Genomic DNA, 24,127 nt, shown 5'->3' on the forward strand with positions numbered 1-24,127 from the left:
ATTAAATCTGATTAATAGTTGGGTTTGACACAGGACGCATCATACCCAAACATCAATGATTAGTTTTTGCCAAACGGGCCGATAGGTTTGATTAACCCAAATCAAATCAACTTAGTAGTTTTTTTTGGGCCAAACCTAGTAGTTGGATTAGACCTATATTTTTTGCGGAAGCTTTAGAGACTCAACAAGTTTTGGTAGGTCCAATAGATCCCGTTCCAGCTTCAAATATCTTTTTTCGACAGTCAAAGGACGCTTCATCTCAATTGGATGGTCAATTTTGACCGTTGGTTTAGCCCGAGAACTTTTCGGGACCCGAATCAAATCGAATCCCTGGTTTCACGGTGTTCAAGCTTCACTTCTACAAAAAGCAGAAACCGAGTCCAGTTTACTTCCTTGTTCGTTTTCCCGGCAATCGAACACCCAATTCTCAATCTGGAAAAAAACCCCAATCATGAAAAAATCAGTTGATCAATCATAAGTTTTCATGAAATAAATATCCAAAATCTAAACACCGACTTAGTTTCGATACCCATTTTTATGGACAAAGAAACTGAACTCCTCTCGCGCCTAGCCGCGAACCATCTCCACCTTGCTCAATTCGAGCCGTTGCGAGCCACGCTTCTCGCTCTACGAACGAAAAACCCGGACCTTGCTCTGGCAATTCTTCAAACGATTGTCGCCAACTCGGCTCGGTTCGAGAACATTGCCTGGTCACCTTCGTGTCCATCGCCAGCTCTTCTAACGTATCTTTCCACTCTCGAACTCTTGCAGTTTAACGATCCTACTTCGATATGGAGCTTTGATCCCGAAACACTGCGGCTGCGTGCGGAATTTTTGTTGCTAGTTCAAGTTTTGATCGATAAGGTGTTGGCTAGTTTGAGAAGAGATGTTGATTTGGAAAAGATTGAAAAAGAGAAGGAAAGTGAGAGTGAGGGTTTTGAGGAAGAGAAACCTGAGTTGTTGGATAAAAGCGAGGATTTGAAAGAGGGAAACGGTGAATTGGGAGATTGCGTTAGGGTTTTAGACAGGCTTTTGGAATTGGGAATGAGGAGGTTGAGACCGGATGTGGTCGTGGAAGGTGGTGATGGTGGGGAGGAGAATAAGGCGGTTTCAGAGAATGTCTTGATTGAGGAAGCAGAAATGGTTTGTTTGAGGAAGGTGGTTATGGATTGCGCAGATGTTTTCGATGTCTTATGTGGGAATATTCAGCGGCAATTGAAAGGATTGGAGGGCGTTGATTTGGGGATGGCTATAACGGTAAGAAGAGCGGAGAAGGTGAGAGTGGATTCATTCGATGAGGAACATAAGAGGGTTCTTAGTTTGATACAAAAGAGTGTTCAGTTAGCCCATTTGGATGCTATCAAGGAATGTGTGAAGGATGGGGATATTGAAGGGGCGGTTTCTCGTATTCGTTTCCTTCACCTTGATTATGGACTGGAGGAGGTTGAGTATCGGTATGTACATTTATTGCTAAAATGAGTCTCAATTTTACTGTTTCAGTGCAATGTAGTTGCACCTTTACGATGCTTAGCTTATGATAACTAGTCATTGTTAGATAAGAAGGAAAAAGTTAGATCCAATTATGATGGCTACCGTAGGTATGTGCTTTTGTTTTACTTCTTTTGGTTTCAGCAAGTATAGTAAAACAAATGTAGCTAAGAGCTTTGATTAACTCCCCTCTTTTTCTGCTTGGGGTAAACTACATAGACAGGACCTGTCTTGCATTCTCCTTGACAAACATTTTAGATCTTCCGTGCACTTTGAATCCTATCATGCTTGGTTTGATTTATCGGTTTAATCTAAGTTCTAGGTATAGTTCCCTAGTTTTATCTCTTTTCTGGTTTCAAAGACCTGTATTTGGCATTGGTAAAATTTCGTCAATTCTAGGTATTTATTTATATTTCCTTTGATATTTCTAATAGCACACTGCTGCAAGATCTGCTCAAGAGGGTTTTATCAGAAAAGGAAAGATTTGGAGGGTCCTGGCATTTCACAGAAGAAAAGTTGTTACAGATTTATGGAGAAGCTCTGTCATCTAGTTGCAGGCATCTTGTTCAAATGATTCAAGTATTACCTTCTTTTCTTTTCTTCTAACATTAATGATTCCCCAAATTCCATTTGCTATTTTAAAGTTGAGAGGATTCAATACTGGTAAAATCCTTGTAGATTGCGTAAAATTCTTTGTACAAGCCATGCTGGCTTGCTTATTTGAGGTCTGTTTTGGAGATGCCATAACCTGGTTATATTAGAGTAGTTTGGCCAGTTTCATGTCATCATGTTTGGTGAGAATTCTAACTCTCACTACTTTATTAAATAAATTCCTTGGGACACCTCAAAATTGAAAAATGTCATTTCATTTTGTTTCACATTTAATAAAATTAATTGGTTTTGGTGTGTTTTCTAAAGCCTTCAAGTGGTTTTGGCTAGCTTTCATATGATTCTTTTTGGTTCTTGTGATGTTAATGTCAGCTAAAATGCAATGCAATTTTTAGATAAACTAATTGCTGCTTTAGTAAAAAAAAAATCTAGTTCTAATAGTTAAATCCTTTCCTTATTGTAACCTTTGTTCTTGTGTTTTACCATATTTTCTTGCAGGTTATTCACAATGAGTTGCTTTTTGAAGAGATTGAGATGTATAGAGCTCTTGATAACAACCAAATTCCACCACCTCTTGAGCATTTTCAGAAGTATTTAGTGGAATTGAAACCTGATGCAGATTTAAATAATAAGCATTTGCCCTTGAATATGGCAGCAAGTTCTTGCACGAGAGACATGTTCCATTATGCCCGCATTTCTAGGTTACATATACTAGAGTGCGTGATGAATACAGCTTTGTCTGCCATCAAAAGGGAGCGCATTCAAGAAGCAGCAAATGTACGTGTCTTTTTATTTTTAAGTTAATACATCGGCCCAAAAAAAAACAAAATTCCCTTCATTATTATATAAGTTACTTGTTTCCTTTGCCAATCTTGAATATCAGGCATTTTTTTAATATGATTGGTTTATGATGTTGTAGGTTCTTGTACTATTCCCTCGGCTTCGGCCCCTAGTAGCTGCTATGGGTTGGGATTTGCTGTCTGGTAAAACAGTGTTGAGGCGGAACTTAATGCAATTGCTTTGGACAAGTAAATCACAAGTGTTTCGGCTGGAAGAATCTTCTCTTTATGGGAACCAGTCAGATGAGGTAATTAATGTTTTCGAACTTTCATGATATTGTAGTTGAATATTCTATTGATAAGAAATGAGAATTTTATACTGTATATATTCTTTATATTTTTGACAGGTATCTTGTGTGGAACATCTCTGTGATCAATTATGCTATCACCTTGATATTGCCTCTTTTGTTGCTTGTGTCAATTCTGGTCAACCATGGAGTTCAAAGTTCTCATTACTATTGTCTGGAGATGAAAACATATTATCTGGAAGTGAAGATGCTCAGTTAGACACATTTGTTGAAAATTTTGTGTTGGAAAGACTTTCTGTTCAAACTCCCCTCCGGGTAAGGCTCCATAGCCGCTTTACTGAGTACAACTATTTTCACAATACTAATAGCAGTAAAGCTGTGTCTGGTGCAATGTTAGGCACTGCTTTTAAATCAAATATGGAAGCACAAAAAGTAACTAAATGGACCAGAATATGCATTTGACTACCCCCGAAACACTCAGACACACATCATCACTATAAATAACAATGACACACAACATGTGGTTTTACCATCCGATAAAAATAATTTGCATGTTCTGAGAATCTAAGTAGTTATTAGAAACGTATTCACATCTGACACATTGCTGATAGTCTGTATGCGTGTATAAACGGTTACACATTTTTATTAAATATATCTTTTTCTTTTGAGGTTCATTAATTTTCTCTGGAACTTTGCTTGGTCTATGTTTGCATGGTTTTACCTCATTCCTTCTACCAATAAAGACTTATCACTAATCAAAGACTTAAAAGAGGAGGATAACTAACTGTTTGTCTATAATAACCATGATGCTATATGATCAACAGTGAAAGCACTAACAGAATACATCCGATGGATGATCAAAAATAATATGCATGTTCTGAGAATCTAAATAGTCATTAGAAATGTATTCACATCTGATAAATTTCTGATTACGTGTATGCTGCTATAAATAGTTGTACATTTTTGTTAAATATATCTTTTTCTTTTGTGGTCGGTGAATATTCTCTTGAACTTCGTTTGGTCTATGTTGCATGATTTTACTAATTCCTTCTACCACTAATGACTTATTAGTAATCAAGGACTTAAAAGAGGTGGATAACTAACTTTTTGTCAATAAAAACCATGGTGCTATATGATCAACAGTGAAAGCATCAACAGAATACCTCCGATTTAAAATTTATTAATGGGAACTCCTACTTCTGTTGATTTCAAATCAATGCGTCATTGCTGGTCAAAGAAAATGATGAAATGAACTCATTAAATGCTTAAATTTTGTATGTGTTGGCGAAAATAATTTCTGTATGAAGTATATTGAGTATTTGACAAGTCTATTCTTTGGTATTTGAAGAGTTAATTTGACATTCAGTGAACAACCTGCTTATCTTCTTGAGTGTGTATTGCTAACATGTAAAGGATGTTGTTTATAGAAGCATGTACGTGAAATTTTGCTAGTTGTAAGTTGTAAACGGTGTTTTCTCCTTTTATTGTGCTATTAAGTTGTAACTAGATTTCTTTTCTCTAGGTACTGTTTGATGTTGTTCCAGGCATAAAATATCAGGATGCCATTGAATTGATTAGCATGCAGCCAATTGCTTCAACCATTGAGGCCTGGAAAAGGTATTTACACTGAGTGATTTCACTCATTATTTTTGTCACACTTGTGATATATGCTATTCCCAAGGCTTGATTTAATTTTGAAAGGCTGGTTGGCTGTCTCTAGAAGTTTGAACTATGATGGTAGGCATTCCAGAATCAAAATTTGTTTCTCGTTTGTACTATGATGGATGCTGTTGTTTCTTCAGGGAGTTTGTTTTTGTTCGTAAAGTTTTGTGTTTATTTGCTCTAGCCTTTAGATCAGAATAATATTACTTTCTGTGAAATTATTAGCTGAATATGTGTTTTACATAGGCAGATAGTATTATTTAATCTACCCTTGTAAAAGAGTTAAAGCATTAAGAATGAATGTTGTTGAAACTAACATGTTATGCTAACAGATTATAATGTTTCATTGGCACACCAATGATTTTTTTTTTTTTTTTTACATCAGCACAAATGAAACTTAATTTGGTCTTTGTATTGGATCACTATGCTGCCAATTGTATTGGTGTAGTCTTGATGCCAGACTGGTGGTATATGATGAGGTTGTAAAACATTTTTCTGATGTAATGTGTTCTATAGTAAGAGTTTTACCATTTACTTGACATTTTTGTCCAATAAATTCAAGAGATCTCTACGTCACTGGATTTTTGAAAGGGTTATGACTTTTTATCTAAAAAATTTTACATGTAATTTCAACTGTCTGCCTAAAGATACTGCTATATACTGCTTGCATCTTTTAACTTAAGGTTAGTACAATAATTGGATGTTTAAACTATTGCCCTTAAACTGTCAGCATATAAAATTTAAAACTAGGCCTATATTGCCGCCTCATATGCATGCTGTGCTTCAATATATAGCAGATAACGTTATTACTGACTGCTATTTATAACATTTTTATGCACATTTTATTTTTTCTGGTATCACTTATAAAAAAGATTTTTTTCCCATTGGGATGCTTTTTTTAATTTACATTTCCTTAATGCGGTAGGATGCAAGATATTGAACTTATGCACATGCGTTATGCTTTGGAATCAACTGTTCTTGCACTAGGAGCAATGGAAAGAAGCATGACTGGTGAGAAAGAGACTTATCAAGTGGCACTATATCATTTGCAAGACCTAAAGAACCATTTGGCGGCCATAAAAAATATTCCACGCAAGGTAATCTGTTACAGTGCATTTTTCGAGGAGTTTTTGTTTTCTTATGGGTGTTTATGCTGTGCTTTTATTCATTGATGAAAATTGCAAGTTGTCTTTGAAAAATAGGATTGTAAATTATAGAAATGTTTTCAGATTGTTTTACATACATCAAACTCCTTTTCTAGTAGCTCAATTATATTTAGCAAATATTTTAGGTTATTCTTTAAGTTTTTTATATGTCGGTCATTTTTGGTTGTATTTGAATTCTCTTAGTTTCCCAGTAGTGCTGTTAGATTTCCGATTTTAGTTTCCTGTTAATTTTTTCCAAAATTGACCTAATGCTTATTTTATTCACATGCAGATACTGATGGTGAATGTTATAATTTCGCTTTTACATATGGATGATATCTCTCTCAATTTGACACATTGTGTCTCTCCAGGGAGACTTTTTGAACCGTCTGCTGAATGGGGTTGGGAACATATTGATGTAACTACATATGAAAGTGGAAACAAAATGGTTATATCTTTCACAGGGTTGCTACTTGATATAGTACGTCATAGTCTTCCATCAAGCATAACCGAGGAGGAGCATGCATCCAATGATGGTTTAAGCATGTCTGGAAGGCAGGCGTTGGAGTGGAGAATCTCTATGGGTAAACGTTTTGTTGAGGATTGGGAATGGCGATTATCAATTTTGCAGCGTCTTCTCCCATTATCTGAACGGCCATGGAATTGGAAGGAGGCATTGACTATATTACGAGCTGCCCCATCAAAGCTACTTAACCTGTAAGCTTGATGATTACACTTTTGAATCAATTTGACAATTTCAACTAAGCAAAATAAAAAATTGTTGTAGGAAATGTGTTTCTCATTAACATGGCAGGGTCATGTGATATGGACCTGTTAATCAAGTTTGCTTATTCTATATGGCAAAATTTCTGTTGGAATTGGTAATCACCATCATTGATTGCTGGGGAAATACCTCAAATTGCTTTTTAATAGCTTTCAAGTTAAAAATGGCATCTCAGTATGATGTAGCAAGCTGCTAGCATAGGGATTACTTGAGTTGGGTACTTTTGTTGAACCAATACTTGTGGATATAGAGATTAAATTTCCTTTATTATCGTAATAATTCATAGAAACATTCTTATTAAATCTCCTTTGGACATGTAAGGTAAAATATGGCTAGTAGAAAATTATGACATGATATAAATTAGAGTAGGAGTTGAAGTAGGAAAGTGGAGGTAATTCATTAAAGCATACTTCTTATATTTATGATCAATCATGCTTTTGGATGTGAAAATATTTATTTTCCTTTGTAGTTATAAATATCAAGGTTCTCTTATTTATTTATTCTTGTCAGTTGTATGCAAAGAGCAAAATATGAAATTGGAGAAGAGGCAGTTCGTCGGTTTTCATTATCTGCAGAAGACAGAGCTACCCTTGAATTAGCTGAGTGGGTAGATAATGCATTTGGAAAAGTGCATGTAAGTGCCAGAATAGTTACCAAATAAATTCTTGAAATATGCCTTCACGCTGTTTTTTTCCGCGGTACCCTTAATAACTTTAGGATTTTTTTATGGTACTTATGAATTGTTCTCCCTGCTTTTCTGGAAAGTTTCTCACCTAATGCACTTGTGGAGGGTAATCTTCTTGGAATTAGTTTGAGTTACATGTCATTTCACAATGTTCTATGTATATCAGGCTGTGGGTTTTTTTTTATTTTTTTTATTTTTATTTGAAGTAGGTTCAAGTGATGTCAGAACAAAATGCTGGATATTTCCCTTGTTAGAATGATTGAGGGATGAACTTTTTGTAATCCAATATGGTTTTGGCATACTAAGTCTGGTTCGAGAATAGGTGATGAGAATAACTGGGTTTGTCCCAGTGATTCATGCGTCCTTTTAGAGGCATTTTCCAGCATGGCATAGGTTCAAACCCTGCCTCCAGGAAAGGTCCAAGAGGCTTTCTGACCCAATCAAACTACCCAAAAAAAAAGTGTTGTTCATTAGAAAGTAAATCATACTCTTTTAAGCTCTTTTTCTTTGAAATAATTTGTTATATTCTTTCATAATGATTGCATTTGGAATGTTCCTAGGTTTTGGGCTACAAATATGACTTGGGAAGGCAGAGTCTATGTTGTGAAATCCTATTCAACTTTCTTGGTTATAGGTCATCAAATAAGAGGTTTCATGTGTGTGTTTCCTAGCAACGTGGTTGTTTCCTCCTCTGGTTGACCATGATATGAATATGCTATATGATTATTTGAGATCTTGACATTGTAGGCTTCCAGTATTTTAAGTGGTGATTATGATATCATTAAAATGTTCTTAGGAAAATAAAGTGATGTGAGACATGGAGGTGATGAACTAAGAATGTTTTTAAAATTTTCTATTAGAGTTAGAGGGTTTTTGGGGAAATCGTGGAAAATATTCTCTTTTAGAGGGTTTTGGGGTGGGGGGGTGTGCATGGTAGGCTCAGTTTAAAGTTAACCCTGAATTGATTTAATGATTTCCAGAGTTTTTAGGAGTTGTTTCAAATTTGATGATTTTGTTTCCATAGATGGAATTTTGGGATTGGTCTCTCCTTAAAGTTTTGATTGTTAGTTGTTGTAAGCAACTTATTACCATCTCCTATTCCCTAATATGGATTGAGTCAGTTCTTAGATTTTCTATATATTCTCTTGGGAATGAAGATTCTATTTGGTTTCTATTGAGTGAAAGTCCAATCTGCACTTACATTAAGATCCATTTGTCATGCTATTTGATTTTAGTTTCATTTAATGAGGTCCGGATCCTTACCAATTTGAGATATGTGGTTATTTGCCTTTCTATCATACATTTTTTTTTTTAAGATTGTGCCTGAGATATTGAAGTGAACTAGACTAGTCTTTTGACTTCAATAATACTGATAACAAACTTATGCGTGACTGATTGTCTGATTTGATACTTGATGAGTCTGCTTCTTCCTAGAAAAGCACCAGGCATGGTGTTGCCCTCTTTGAGGTGGCAGAGAAATTGGTGACCTTGTATTGCTATTAGATTACTGCAATTGTTGCAAATTGAATAAGAGATAGAGGTCAGTTGTTGATACGACTTAATCTTTGTTTTTGTGGTGCACAGTTCTTGGGTTTTTTGTGGCCCTTCCCCTACCTGGTATATCACCCCTGTGATGAACTCCCTAGCTCATGTATGTGATTGGTGCAGGTGGAAAATGCAGTGTCTCGTGCAGCTGATGAGACTTCTTCAGTACAGGATCTGGATTTTTCTTTGTTGCGCTCTCAATTAGGTCCTCTAGCTGCCGTAAGTGCTTACTTTGTTAACTCTTTCTTCCCCCTTTTCATATCTCCAGTTTGGAAAATATTAGATCTTTTCCTTTGTCCTGCAGATTCTTCTGTGCATTGATGTTGCTGCAACTTCAGCAAGGTCCACCAATATGTCTCAACAGCTTCTAGATCAGGCAATTCTCAGTTTTCTATGAACTTAAAACTGTGTTTGTTACAGTCAAGTGGTATCTTTTCCATTAATATTGGTGATTTAGTATTATTGCTGTAATGTCTAGTTGGCCATATTAATTATAAAGTTTTTGTTGTTATCGTTATATGAAATTTCGTGGAACTACCTTTTCTCCTCGTCTAGTTCTTTTGGCAATTTCCTTATAGCGTTGAGTGATGACCAAAACAACATTCTTTTACCATCAATTTGACTATGTTTAACAGAAAGCATATGTCATGCTCTTCTCAATGAAAATCTTTTGTTATGCATCAAATCTAAAAGCAATTGGCCATAGGAGGAGAGCTCAAATTGCATATAAGCCCACAACATATCTGAAACTAAACCGATGTCAGATCACCACTTAATACTACCTCTAATTCACAGGCCCTACAGAATAATTGAGAGGAATGAGCCTGTGATTTGGAATACAAGAGAAGAGCAGCAAACAACTGCAGCTCTAATAACATGTTAAACTTCCAACCTGATCCCAATTAGTAGTACATGGATGGGTCAACTTGAACTAAGGCCATGGAAAACCTCAAACTAAACTAATGTGGGATTTAGGATAACATCATTTAATATGTTCTGATATTAAGTATGGCTTATTAAGTGAGATTTGAGTGTGAAACATAACAACAATCTGTTTCATCATTCTTCATGATCTTAATGTTCTTGCTGGGGGAGGGGGGGGGGGACACTTGTGGGCTCTAAATTTCCTTTCTACTTCTAATCTAGTGAGATTATCTTATATCAGTTGATGTGTTTAGTTTTGTGGCATGTTTGTATTGACGGTTGACTCTATTCATCTTCAGGCTCAAGTTATGTTATCTGAGATATATCCAGGAGGTACTCCAAAGGTGGGTTCCACTTACTGGGATCGGATCCATGAAGTTGGAGTTATTTCTGTATTACGACGTGTCCTCAAACGACTGTATGAGTTCTTAGAACAGGTAAGCATTTTAATTTTCTTGATTGCTCATTTTTTGCTTGCATTTACCTCTTGTCTCCCTTTCCCCTCTCTCATCTTCTAGGTGAACTAGAAAACAAATAATCAACTGCTCTTTGAACATTGCCTTCTTTTTTCCTTCACACAAGTTGTATGGATAGTGCTTTATCTATTCCACTTTGGAAAACTTCTCGTATAATGCATATGGTGTGCTTTTCTTGGTAGATAATTGCTGGATTTCTGATTCGTCTGTGCGACCTTTCTTCCAGGATAGTCCTCCAGTTCTTCAGGCCATTCTGACAGGGGAGATCTCAATTTCATCAGCTAAGGACTCTCATCGACAGGGACAAAGAGAACGTGCTCTTGCACTGCTACATCAGATGATTGAAGATGCTCATATGGGCAAGCGACAGTTTCTTAGTGGTATATATTCTTTTTTAGTTCTTTAGGGAAAAGGGATCCTACATGCTATTTTGCTGGTGGTGCTGTTATTTTGATTTGCTGCAGTAAATGTGTTCCCGTGGTTCTCATGTGTCCTTGTTCTGTGAAACTGTAGGTAAACTTCACAATCTAGCGAGAGCTATCACCGATGAAGAAATGGAAATAAATTTTACTAAGGGGGAAGGACCGGGTAGTGATCGGAAAGTACAGTCCAATCTTGACAAGGATGGGGTTCTTGGGCTTGGTTTAAAAGCTGTCAAACAGACATCATTAACTTCCATGGCTGGAGAGAGTAGTGTGCAGCCTGTTGGTTATGATATGAAGGATACTGGGAAGAGACTATTTGGTCCTTTAAGTGCAAAACCCACAACCTATTTATCACAATTTATTCTTCATATTGCTGCAATTGGTGACATAGTGGATGGAACAGATACAACTCATGATTTTAACTTTTTCTCACTTGTATATGAGTGGCCTAAAGATGTAAGAATTTTTTGTCCCTGCTTCCTAGACTATTTTCCTGAAACACAGTGTGTTGCCGTGCTTTTTTATGATTTCTTGTCATGGTGTTAATAGCTTTCTTCTTTTTATCTGGATGGAATACCATAGTTAAGGGTCCTCCAGTTTATATTATTTATTTTGATTTGAGATGAATGCAAGGAAATTTGGGGAATGATATTCCATTGTACCCAAGAAATGGCAAGAGAGAAAATGACACCCTTAACTAATTAGCTTGATTTCTTTTCTACATACAAAAGTATTCATTGTTTACCATTTTGCTTTTCAGCTTTTAACTCGTTTGGTCTTTGACCGAGGCAGCACTGATGCAGCTGGCAAAGTAGCAGAGATTATGTCTGCTGACTTTGTTCATGAAGTGATTTCAGCATGTGTACCTCCAGTTTATCCTCCGCGGTCTGGTCATGGATGGGCATGTATTCCTGTCATTCCCACATGTCCCCATAGTTGTTCAGAAAATAAAGTACTTTCTCCTTCTGCTAAAGAAGCTAAGCCTAGCTGTTATAGTCGTTCCTCTGTAACACCTGGAATCCCTCTGTATCCTCTACAATTGGATATAGTTAAACATTTGGTTAAAATATCTCCTGTCAGGGCTGTCTTGGCATGTGTTTTTGGAAGCAGTATGTTATACAATGGCAGTGACTCTACTATATCTAGCTCCTTGAATGATGATTTAATGCAGGCGCCTGATGCTGATCGGTTGTTTTATGAGTTTGCTCTTGATCAATCTGAAAGGTTCCATGCATGCCTTGCCGAATGTTAATGCACTTGTATCTCATTTGCTTCATAACTTTGTTTAATTTTCACTTTTCTGAAACAGGTTCCCAACTTTGAATAGATGGATACAAATGCAGACTAACCTTCATAGGGTTTCTGAATTTGCTGTGACAGCTATGCAAAGAGCTGACGATGGCAAGGTTAAACCTGAAACAAGAACTGTTATTAAGAGACTGCGTGAATCTGACAGTGACACTGAGTCTGAAGTTGATGAAATTGTCAGTAATTCTAACATCTCAGCATCGTTGGACCTCAATGTTAAAGACAGCCCTCCTCCAGACCCATGGCATGATTGCTTAAAACCTGAAACAGCTGAAGTTGATAGTACAGTTTTTCTTTCTTTTGGTTTGGAGAATGAAGATCCATATGAGAAAGCTGTAGAACGGTACTATCCTTTTTTTTTTTTTTTCTATGTATTTTGTCCAAAGTTTTGACAGTTAATATATTACTTTTCAGTTGCATATGAATGTTAACTTTTACAAGTATCACCATATGAGGTTTCAGTTTTGGCACAAACCTTACACCCTTATTTCAGGATCAAAGAATTGAGTTAGTGGTGGTTATGAATGGTATTTATCATTTATTGTGAGTGGAGTGTCATGCTAATCATCTTTTCCCTCTTTTAGATTGATTGATGAAGGAAAACTAACGGATGCTCTTGCACTTTCTGATCGCTTTCTACGTAATGGAGCCTCAGACTGGTTGCTTCAACTACTAATAGAACGTGGAGAAGAAAGCCATTCGACCTCGGGACAACCTCAAGGTTATGGAGGACATGGCATCTGGAGCAATAGTTGGCAGTATTGCCTGAGGTTGAAGGATAAACAACTGGCAGCTGGACTTGCCCTCAAGTATGTGCAAGCTCTGATCTTTTTTCTCTGCCGAAATGATGCATGCTTAATTTAATTGCAATAAGTGATGATTTTGCAGTTTGAGGGTACACAGAAGGGCTAAAAAGAATGCTTTATTTTTCTCCATGATATCTGATACCTAAGATCTTTAAAATTGGACTTTTTGCTACCTTGTGTGGTACGGTGGTAGGCCAGAAACATGTATGTTTTTGTCACTTTATGGTAATGGCAACTTACTTTTGTAGCCTGATTAATCTTATCCAGGCACACTTTCCTTTGATTTAGGTTTTTTTTTTCCTTTTTATGTTGTTTCATGTCACTTAATTTCAAAATTTAAAATCACCGAACCTCTTTTTGTGTAGGAGTAGGACAGCCGGGAAAAGTGTTAAAGGAATTGTTTGTGGGTCTTGATGAGGCAAGAACAGACTAGTCTATGTGGGTGTCAAAAGAAGGTGGCTGTTCCAGGATGTTTGAGTGCTAGAATGTATCTCCCTTCTCAACATCCAGCCGCCAACAAAACCCAGCTGCTTATTTTCTAGAAGATCCTTAGAAACAAGACTGCACTAAATAAGAGCGTTGACAAAGTATCCTTGTGGGCCTACAATGAAAGGAATTGTGTATAGCTAACGTTAGTCTTTTAAGTGTTATTATTCTCAAGCCTGTTTTAGCCACTGGCAATGCAGAGCTGTTGACAAAGTATCCTTGTGGGCCTACAATGAAAGGGATTGAGTATAGCTAATGTTTGTCTTTAAGTGTTATTATTCTTAAGCCTGTTTTAGCCACCGGCAATGCTTAAGTTGCAATTCATCGAAGATTTATAACATGCCTGGACTTGTGGGCTCCCTCAAATTTCAATTTCTTTTCCCAGGTACATGCACAGATGGGAACTTGATGCTGCCTTGGATGTTCTAACTATGTGCTGCTGCCACCTGCCTCAAAGTGATCCAGTTAGGAATGAGGTTCAGATTTGATTAGTAATTTGCTTTGTTTTTTTCTTGATGCTGGAACTTTTGTGCTTGTTTCCTCCTGTAGAAGCTGATTAATATGATTTCTTTGCTTTGTTGCATTAATAACTGGGAAAATGATGTATTCTTTGGGTTATGCAGGTCTTGCAAAGGAGACAAGCTTTGCAGAGGTACAGCCACATATTAAGTGTAGATCATCACCATGGAAGCTGGCAAGAGGTTGTATTCTTTTCAGTGCCTGGAACTAAATGAAAAGTGGTAATCCTCTTTCATGCTTGACTCTAACTTACAATTCTTATGCTTCTTTCCTTTCCTGAAAATTTCAGGTTGAAGCTGAGTGTAAGCAAGATCCTGAAGGCTTAGCACTGAGATTAGCTGGGAGAGGAGCTGTTTCTGCTGCTTTAGAAGTTGCTGAAAGTGCTGGATTATCAGCAGAATTGCGGAGAGAACTTCAGGGCCGGCAGCTTGTGAAGCTTCTCACAGCGGATCCTTTGAATGGTGGAGGTCCTGCGGAAGCTTCACGTTTTTTATCATCATTACGTGACTCCAATGATGCTCTACCGGTTGCTATGGGTGCAATGCAGCTATTACCTAACCTACGGTCAAAGCAACTTCTGGTAATTAATTGTTTTCATCAGCCTCTTTTTGGGGATCTGACTGTCCTGTAAGTTACACTCATTGAGTTTGAAAAAAATTGTAAATGATTCATTTGTGTCCTTTTGTGAAGGTTCACTTCTTCTTGAAGCGACGAGATGGGAATCTGTCAGATGTTGAGGTTTCTCGACTTAACTCATGGGCTTTAGGTCTTCGTGTTCTGGCTTCCTTGCCATTGCCATGGCAGCAACGATGTTCTTCCTTGCATGAGCACCCACATTTAATATTGGAGGTTCTGCTGATGAGGAAACAACTACAATCGGCTTCTATGGTATTGAACTTAAAAAACTTTTTCAATGCCTTTTCTAGCTTTTTATTTCAAATAACATTTAGTAGTTTCTAAATAAGACCATTCATGATCACATGAGAGGTTGACTAATGGTTCCTGGTTCCTTATGTATCTGGTGAGCAAAGATTATGTCACTTCCTTTTTGTTTATTCTTTCACTTTTCACTTTTTCTTTTCCTATGAACTTGTTTTTAGCTTATACTCCTCATCATATGGATCCTGAATCCTATCTTTTGTCATCTATCTGACAGATCCTTAAAGAGTTTCCTTCATTGAGAGACAACAGTGTAATTATATTGTATGCTGCTAAAGCGATTGCTGTCAGTATTAGTTCTCCAATTCGGGAGCCACGAATATCTGTTTCTGTTACAAGGCCAAAACCAAAAACAAGATTGAGTGTACCTACGAGGTCATCCTTCACTAGTAGTTTAAGCAACTTGCAAAAGGAGGCTCGTAGAGCTTTCTCTTGGACTCCACGTAATACTGGGGACAAGACTGCCCCCAAAGATGTTTATCGGAAAAGAAAGAATTTTGGTTTGTCACCTTCTGAAAGAGTTGCTTGGGAGGCAATGGCTGGGATTCAAGAGGAACGTGTATCATCATATGCAGATGGGCAAGAGAGGTTTCCTTCTGTCTCAATTGCTGAGGAATGGATGCTAACGGGTGATGCTGGTAAAGATGAAGTTGTTCGAGTATCTCACAGATATGAAAGTTCCCCTGACATTATCCTCTTCAAGGTGTGGTAATGGAACAGGCAAATATGTTTTAATTAATGTGGCTGAACTGTGCGTGTCCAATCTCTATTGGTTGCTAGCTTGAGAATTGTGGTACAAATCCTGGTAGAAGTGCTGCTAGGAATGTTTGTGCTATCACATTGTGGGATCTGTTGGATCAGGTCTCTATCATTGAGTATTTCTGAAAGAAATTTTCTATGAATGCCTGTTAAGAGCAAAATTTATGTCAGGCTTTTGTTTTAAATAAACTAGACTAGTATTTAGTATTTCTAGGCTTTTAGAATGCTTGGAGATAGTGTTGAAATATAAGTACATGTGGCACTTGTTTTTAATGTTCTAATCAATGTACCTTTTTATCTGCTGATTCTTCTTTTCCCTTGTTCCTAGGCTCTGCTTTCCTTATGTTCTGATGAGTTTGTGTCTGCCAAAAGTGCCCTAGACTTATGTGTTAATCAGATGAAGACTGTTTTGGGCTCTCAGCAGTTGCCTGAGAATGCTTCAATGGAAACAATTGGCCGAGCATATCATGCCACTGAGACATTTGTGCAGGTATTTGGCCATCCTGAGCCCTTCAACTGCCAATAGCTAGAAGTAGTTGCTTTCCTGATTGTGATTATTCTGTGTTTTAAATGCTACCACCAGCCAAAGCAATGGTGCATGCTTTTTGTTTTAACTTGCATGCACAGCACAGATAATTATCCAAGTTTGTTATCAATCTTGTCTTATTTTGCATGTGCAGGGACTAATATATGCTAAATCGCTGCTGAGAAAACTTACTGGGGGCAACGATTTGTCCAGTAATTCTGAAAGAAGCAGGGATACTGATGACGCATCTTCTGATGCTGGTAGCTCAAGTGTGGGTAGTCAATCCACAGATGAGTTATCTGAAGCGCTGTCTCAAGCAGATGTTTGGCTGGGACGTGCTGAGCTTCTTCAAAGCCTTCTGGGATCTGGAATAGCTGCTTCCCTTGATGATATTGCTGACAAGGAGTCATCTGCCCGTCTCCGTGATAGATTGATTGTTGAAGAACGGTACAGCATGGCTGTGTATACTTGCAGGAAGTGTAAGGTAACCATTTTGTGCAGAGATTCTAGTAATTAATTTTACCGTTCTGTTTGGATGTCTTGGGGTTATGAATACTTGTATGTCTCTCAGATTGATGTATTTCCTGTGTGGAATGCATGGGGACATGCTTTAATTCGGATGGAGCACTATGCACAAGCTCGTGTAAAGTTCAAGTATGTTTAGATGTATTTAAATATTATTATCTAGTAAGCAAGAAGAATATAAGTACTACTCTGGATTCATGTAATGCTGAATTTGATGTTCTTTCACTTATTTTATGGCCCAGGCAAGCTCTTCAATTGTACAAGGGTGATCCTGCACCAGTCATTGTAGAGATCATTAATACAATCGAGGGAGGTCCACCTGTGGATGTGTCAGCTGTTCGTTCCATGTAAGATGTCATGCAACTTGAGTCACAATTTCTAACAAGCAAGAAGTTGATTGCTACTGTCCAAAAATTTTAACATGAGGCAGGTTTAATAATTGAATGATGGCACCTCTGGATCTTTCTGAGGCTCCTACTACCATGCCTATGAAAGTTATATTTTAGCTATTGAGAACCTTAGCATGTAAAAAGAAAAAGTGAGTGGAAACATTTGGTTGTTTATGATGTAATGGAATCTTCTAATGCAATTTATGCTGCAGGTATGAACATTTGGCCAAAAGTGCACCGACAATCTTGGATGATTCTCTTTCTGCTGATTCATATCTCAATGTCCTGTACATGCCATCTACCTTCCCTCGTTCAGAGAGATCTAGGCGGTCTCAAGAATCCACAAATAGTAATTCTCCATACGGTCCTGACTTTGAAGATGGACCACGTAGTAACTTGGACAGTGCTCGTTACATTGAGTGTGTTAACTATTTGCAAGAAGTAAGCTGAACTCTTTATTCTTCCTACATGCTTGGTTGTTTGTTGCATGTTAAAGTTGTTAGCACTTTAACTTCTATCTCTGATTATTTTTCTATTCAATTATGTTCCTCTTTCCATAAATTTCCATACACCTGAACCTGAAGGTTCATGCTGAAAGTTCTATGATAGATGCTATAGTTAAAATATATAAAGAAGAAATTTGTCATATTCAAGTTGCTTTCCTTTTGTGTCAACTCAGTAATTACTTGCAGTTCAATTGCAGTTTGTTTGTCAACTAGGCTCACTTTACAGTTCTTGAAACCTGCATGTCCATTGCTATAAATTATGTTATTCATTCTTCATTCTTTGCAATAGTAAATTCATGTTACTTTAGATATTTCCCATTCCAGTGATAAGTTCTTTGATGTGATTGTCTTTCCTTTGTCTTTGTAGTATGCTCGTCAGCATTTGCTTGGATTTATGTTTAAACATGGTCACTTCAATGATGCTTGCTTTTTATTCTTTCCTCCTGATGCTGTTCCTCCACCTGCTCAACCTTCAACAATGGGACTAGTAACTTCATCCTCTTCCCCCCAAAGATCAGATCCTTTGGCAACTGATTATGGGACCATTGATGATTTGTGTGACTTGTGCATTGGCTATGGTGCTATGCCAGTTCTGGAGGAAGTGATTTCAACAAGGATTTCAGTTGCAAAGGAAAAGGATGCATTGATAAATCAATATACAGCTGCTGCCCTTGGTCGTATTTGCACATATTGTGAAACTCATAGGCATTTTAATTATCTATACAAATTTCAGGTAACTAGAACCACCTTTTTTTTTTCTTTAATTAATGCTGCTGAAAAGTCTGGATCTCAGGCCATCATTCCAATGCATGTGCTACCTGCTAAGATTGGCGTGCGTGGAGGGCACTTGGGGATGGGGTTGCTAACAATTTATACTTAGCAAGAAGATTTTTCTTGAGTGTGCTTTGCAGTCTTCCCATGTAAAACTCTTTTATCATCTTGGTGTTGTTGATGGAGTAGACTGAACAATTTTCAAGGATATTCTTCCCCTTCCTTGGACTTTATTGTATTTATCATTGCCAATATGGTGATGGTAAATAAAGGGAATAAACAACTACTGATATTGGATGGATTACAAGTTGTATATGTGATGTTTTTTAAGCGCATGCTTTTACTCTTTTCTGGTTTGGTGTGAAATATAGCATGAATAGCTGCTCTAGTGGCTGCAATAGCTATAACCGGAGGATCATCATTTGATAGCTGACACCTCCTTCCCTCTCTCTTTTAAAAAAAAAATAGTTCCTGAATATATGCTAGACCATTTTATATTTTCTACCGTTAAGCAGAGTTTGTTGTTGCTTTTCTTAAATTTATTTGATGGTTCAGGTAATCAAGAAGGACCATGTTGCAGCTGGACTCTGTTGTATCCAGTTATTTATGAATTCTTGTTCTCAAGAGGAAGCTATCAGACATTTGGAACATGCTAAGGTAGCTGTTCATTATAAACACATCTTTTTCCTGTATTTCAGAGTTCTGAAATGCCTAGTTGTTTGTAAGAGAATGCACTAGAAAACCAATGATAGACTTGATTGATGTTTGAAAAAAGTATGATTCAGAAAAGCTACATGTACTGTAGATTGATGTTTCAAAAAGCATAATTATCCCCCCAAAAAAAAAAAGGGGAAAGATGCTCCAAAAAGTACACTATGATAGCAATATACTTAATGTTAAAAATGTACGAATTATCAACCATGTAGATATCTTAGGTGTTAGTAAGGCTAGTTCTACGTACAAAATCACATGAAACTGAATATCTTCTAAATGCTCTGCTGCTGCTTGTCCTTCCATTTGTTAAAGATGCATTTTGATGAGGGCTTATCAGCACGATACAAAGGTGGAGAATCTACCAAGCTTGTCACAAAGGGTGTCAGAGGAAAAACTGCCTCTGAGAAGCTTACAGAAGAAGGGCTTGTCAAGTTTTCAGCTAGAGTGTCAATTCAGGTAATGACGTATCCAGAAAAGATATTCTGCTTGTAGTAAAGGTATTAAGGCTTTTGCTTCTTGGAAAGAATTTGATGCGCATATTCTTGATTAATAAAAAGATTAGTTCCCACAGTGAAGAAAAAGTTTCCAAGTAAATTTTGAAATTGTGGGACAAACAATAGAATCCTCCATAAATACGGACAAGGAGATGGTGTGGTATTCACATGTTTATAGGTGTATCAGTGACTGGTATTTTTGCTGAAAGTCTGAATGCACATATCACTACCTTGTGTTGTACTGAAAACCCATCTCAGCCCACACCAAAACGTTTGAAATATAGAATATGAAAACCAATGTGAAATGAAGTTTATGCTGTAAATTTATGAATGCGGACAAAGAATCTTTTTCCAGATATCAAACTTGTGTTTTGAATGCATGAATAAGTCCTTGCAACATCCATAAAGTTGCCATCTGCTGCAAGACTAGTTTCTGTTGTAGTTTTATGTTTAATAATTGAGATGCAGTTCTAAATAGTTGTCTAATGTTGCTCTTATGGTTTTTAGACAATCCTTCGTGCAACACTCTGTATGAACGTGTGAAAGTAACATATTTGTTGCCATCTAAGTAGCTTCGATGTATTTGATTAAAACTGGATGTTGATTAAATAATGTATTTGATTAAAACTGGATTTCAAAGAATAAATTTGAGCTCCAATTGATTTCATTTAATGTCACTCTTATTGTTATATCTCAACTTTAATTCATATTTGTTGGGCTTTGCAGGTGGAAGTTGTGAAAACCTTTAATGACTCAGATGGACGACAGTGGAGACATTCACTTTTTGGAAATCCAAATGATCTAGAAACCTTCAGGTTTTGTCATCTTTAATTATGTTTAGACATCAGAGTAGTAAAAAGATTTTTCTGATGTTTCCACTTGTTGGAATAGTTGGTCAACAACTAGGCAACCATGATTAGCTCCTGATGTAATTGGGACGCCACAGTAGTTATGTATTATTTATTAGGAATGAGAAAATACAGTTAGTTTAAATATATTATCAGATCACCACTGTATATTAATTGAAGCTTTTATTAGCATCTTTTTGAAGAAATTTTAAGTTAAAAAATAATGCATAAAGAGAAGAGGCTTTTGTAATCTTTATTATGATTTGGATAAAAATTTAATTCAACATTTAGTAATTAGAAATTTGTGAAAGAATTGCTAACAGTGGTGGAACATCTGTTGTCAACATGTAATGCTGAAGTTAATCAAGTCTCAATGAAACTTTTGTAGTTGCTGGTATCCATCTGATAAGTTGGTTACTATATTAATTACACTCATCGAGTATCCACATGAGGATGCTATATCCTGCTTAGAATTCTATGGTTCTGACTGTTTTGCTCTCTGTGTATGGATCCATTGTCAGTGGGGCGCACCTTGACAATTTAATGACAATGTTGACTGGTTTGTTGTGCTTGCTGCCTTTTAGGAGGAGGTGCGAGATTGCTGAAACTCTTGTTGAGAGGAACTTTGATTTGGCATTCCAAGTTATATATGAATTTAATCTTCCAGGTGGTGACATATTTGTTTCCTTTTTGTCAAGTTCTTAAAGATTTAAGTTAATGTGGCTGTGCTTTAACATTTGAAGTGTTCTCAATGCCTTGCAGCTGTTGACATATATGCGGGTGTTGCTGCATCACTTGCTGAAAGAAAAAAGGGCAGCCAGTTGACCGAATTTTTCAGAAACATTAAAGGAACAATTGACGATGATGATTGGGACCAGGTAACTGCTTTCTTTTGGTGTGATGTAGTCAATATATTTGTACTTAACAGAGGGCTAACACCTTTGGAAGGTATATTCTGATAGTTTTGAGTGGATCCTTACCAAAAGAAAATTTTTAATTGAATACAATGTTAGACTTTGTTAAGTTTTATGCAATGAGCTCAATAATTAAGAACTTTGTGCATGGACACCAACGGCTATAGTTACACATCAAAGGCACAAAAGTGCATTTATGAACAAACTCTCTTTCTCTTACCAATTAACTTGTGCTGATGCTGTAAAGTGAAACTTTAGGTGAAGAGGGTTCTACTAGCATCTCTTGGTCTACAAGTCACTGAGACGAACTTGCTTGGACTGCATATACTCTATACAGTCGAAAATATTAAATAAACTTGCCAAGGCGTCAAAGCATGCTCTGTTTATTTGTATTCTTGATTCATTAAATGGTTGCATGTTAGCTTCTTTGTCTGAGTTCAGCTAATAACTTGTATGTTTTATTAAATAGTCTACCTGAAACAAAGATGCCATCCAGTCCATTAAATGGAACAAGTTTAATCAGATTGAGCTCAATGATGATTGTTTTCAGTATATTTGATACTTTTCTCGTTAAAATGAAATAAGCAATCAAGTGAAGCAGCCAGAGTATAGACTCCCCCTATTTAGAGCAAGATTCCTTTGTTTCACAAATGACTAATCTTGTACTTTTGGAATTTTGTAGGTATTAGGGGCTGCTATTAATGTGTATGCTAACAGACACAAGGAACGCCCTGACCGACTCATAGACATGCTAACCAGCAGTCATAGGTAAGTTGTTTGGATTATTTCTGTATTTCATAGTTTTTATTTTCATGTTTTTCTTTTAGGAACAATAGGTTATACATGGTAGATATTCATTTAGGTAAAGCTACTGTTTTCGGTCCTTGGATGGGTGAACTAGCTAGCTAGGTAGTCTAACTATAAAAAATTCTAAAAGTTGACTGCTCTAAGGACATTTACCTGACAATCCAATCTTTTACTACTGAGCTAGTCAATCTGTATTTTTGGAATAGATTCATGAATGCTATATATATCCAACTAGTCCTGTTTTCTATCTCCTTCACTTGAAAGAATAAAGCCTGTTTGGCTCATGAATTTAAGTGATCAGTTGAATGGGGTGAGGGCAACCTGATACCAAAATCCATTCAGGTTATGTCCTTAGACCAAGTGTACCATTTAGGGAAATGCATGCAAATTGTGGCTGAAAAATGCCATAGGTTTTACAGGTTACTTGTCACAAGTTTATCAAGATGAAATCTGACTTAGTTGATAGATGGTGAATACTTACAGTGTGTGCCTCACTCCTATTATTTTTTGCTGTTATATTGATAACTTTTTCTCGCAGCAACTACTGAGCAATAGAAGACTTCGAATTGGGGATTAGCCATTGAATGGGACAAGGATTCATCTTTAGTTATTTTTCAGTAAAATTTGAAATATTCATATTTGCATTTTCTGCTGCAAGTTTTGGTGAATATGTTTTATAGTTTGCGTTTAGCAGCCTTTTGATTACATTATTTATGTTTATATCAGTTTCTAAAACACGATCATATACTTTTATGCCTTCTGTGTGTGCTTCTGTTCTTAACTCATTTTTGCAGGAAGGTGCTGGCATGTGTTGTTTGTGGCCGCCTAAAAAGTGCCTTCCAGATTGCTTCTCGAAGTGGAAGTGTGGCTGATGTCCAGTATGTTGCACATCAGGTTGTTCTTCTTAGCTTTTTTCCAGTGTCCAATTTATGAGTCATAGTTCTTTGGAGTTAAACTGTGATAATTCTTCAGCTGATTTCCCAGTGGTATCCTGTGCCCCCTTCATGTGGCAAAGGCAAAAAAGAAGTTTAGCTTAATGAACGCCTTAATCTAATTACCTAGAAGAGTCACTCAATTATTACCAGCCGGAGTGTGGTTCATAGTTCTGCCCGCTGGATAACTGAAAGCATGAAAGTACTTCCTTGAGACCTTGACTAGAAACATCACTTTACTTTTGAAAGCACCGAGTTAATTGAGGTTTTATCTTTATCCTGCTTCTAGTTAAAAGCAAAGCATAAGACCTCAACCAGTTAACACGTAATGTGCCTTGGCTACCTGAATTTTATGAGATGATACACTCTCTCCCTTTGTCAATCCAGAATGATACTATTTAAGAGTAGAATAAAACTTTTTGTGCATACAATTCATAAAGGCTAGTCGTGCTATGTAATCTTAATTTCCTATTAGATTGAATGCTTTTAGGCACGCCAGCTAATGAGAAATTTGTGTTGTTCTCCAATTACCTTTCAGGCTTTACATGCGAATGCTCTTCCGGTCCTTGATCTGTGTAAACAATGGCTATCTCAGTACATGTAACTTGTTGCTAGAGAAAGGTTCTGTTCTGCTACTTCATGTCGACATGGTTGCTAACTTGTCTTCCCTACTGCAAGAATTTGAATTCACAATTCATGGCCTCACTTTGAAGGGGATGGTTACAGAACAGAAATCACTTGATGCGAGCAGTAGCTGACTTGGAAACGTCTACAGTTGAAGACATGCAATTTAATTTTTTTTTTTGTATATTAGAAAAAAAGATCTTTTAACTTTTGATTTTTGACACATTTTACAGTCCAGTTATTACAACGGACGGCTCCACCAAATGGCCCATGGGCTATAAGTAAATTGAGTTGACTAGGCCCGTGAGTGGGTTTGACTTGTATTGGGTCGTGAACATGAATTTTAAGTTTGGCATAAAAATGTTATTATTTTAATAAGCAATATATTTTTTATTAAATTTTATTTTAAAAACTATATTTAAAACTATTA

The 24,127-nt window shown here is 36.8% G+C and overlaps 1 protein-coding gene across 11 annotated transcripts; it reads left to right on the forward strand.

Annotated features, from left to right (window-relative positions):
* The first annotated feature begins 395 nt into the window (after nt 1-395).
* On the forward strand, nt 396-24,100 carry LOC111284627 (zinc finger FYVE domain protein). 11 transcript variants are annotated; one of them, XR_002689556.2, is made up of 36 exons: nt 396-1,454; nt 1,923-2,067; nt 2,596-2,874; nt 3,017-3,184; nt 3,284-3,499; nt 4,707-4,801; nt 5,772-5,943; nt 6,284-6,708; nt 7,286-7,409; nt 9,129-9,224; nt 9,310-9,381; nt 10,229-10,366; nt 10,632-10,785; nt 10,919-11,286; nt 11,591-12,054; nt 12,140-12,481; nt 12,723-12,947; nt 13,816-13,906; nt 14,054-14,131; nt 14,239-14,529; nt 14,640-14,837; nt 15,106-15,591; nt 15,976-16,137; nt 16,328-16,657; nt 16,745-16,827; nt 16,941-17,045; nt 17,300-17,528; nt 17,961-18,326; nt 18,920-19,021; nt 19,391-19,534; nt 20,299-20,387; nt 21,005-21,087; nt 21,183-21,298; nt 22,017-22,102; nt 22,940-23,035; nt 23,612-24,100. XR_002689556.2 is itself a non-coding variant. In XM_089762920.1 (36 exons), exons 1-36 carry the CDS (start codon nt 538-540, stop codon nt 23,675-23,677), a joined length of 7,608 nt encoding a protein of 2,535 aa, XP_089619046.1. In that variant the 5' UTR covers nt 396-537; the 3' UTR covers nt 23,678-24,100. The 11 variants fall into 11 exon arrangements, 8 of the variants coding, with proteins under 8 accessions (XP_089619046.1, XP_022729137.1, XP_089619043.1 ...); XR_016343086.1 differs by having other exon boundaries at nt 18,082-18,326; nt 22,936-23,035; XR_016343085.1 differs by having other exon boundaries at nt 20,942-21,090; nt 23,612-23,749.
* Nucleotides 24,101-24,127: the final 27 nt, after the last annotated feature.

Source organism: Durio zibethinus, chromosome 6 (assembly GCF_047325235.1).
Source record: "Durio zibethinus cultivar Kanyao isolate XHJ-2024 chromosome 6, ASM4732523v1, whole genome shotgun sequence".
Lineage (NCBI taxonomy): Eukaryota > Viridiplantae > Streptophyta > Magnoliopsida > Malvales > Malvaceae > Durio > Durio zibethinus.

What these genes read in the sequence shown, in the direction of transcription:
- LOC111284627 (XM_089762915.1), top strand. Translation starts at nt 538, where the DNA reads ATGGACAAAGAAACTGAACTCCTCTCGCGCCTAGCCGCGAACCATCTC. An exon ending in CCATCAAAGCTACTTAACCT is followed by an intron (nt 6,709 to 7,285) that starts GTAAGCTTGATG and finishes TATTCTTGTCAG; the next exon opens with TTGTATGCAAAGAGCAAAAT. An exon ending in TGAATTTAATCTTCCAGGTG is followed by an intron (nt 21,091 to 21,182) that starts GTGACATATTTG and finishes AATGCCTTGCAG; the next exon opens with CTGTTGACATATATGCGGGT.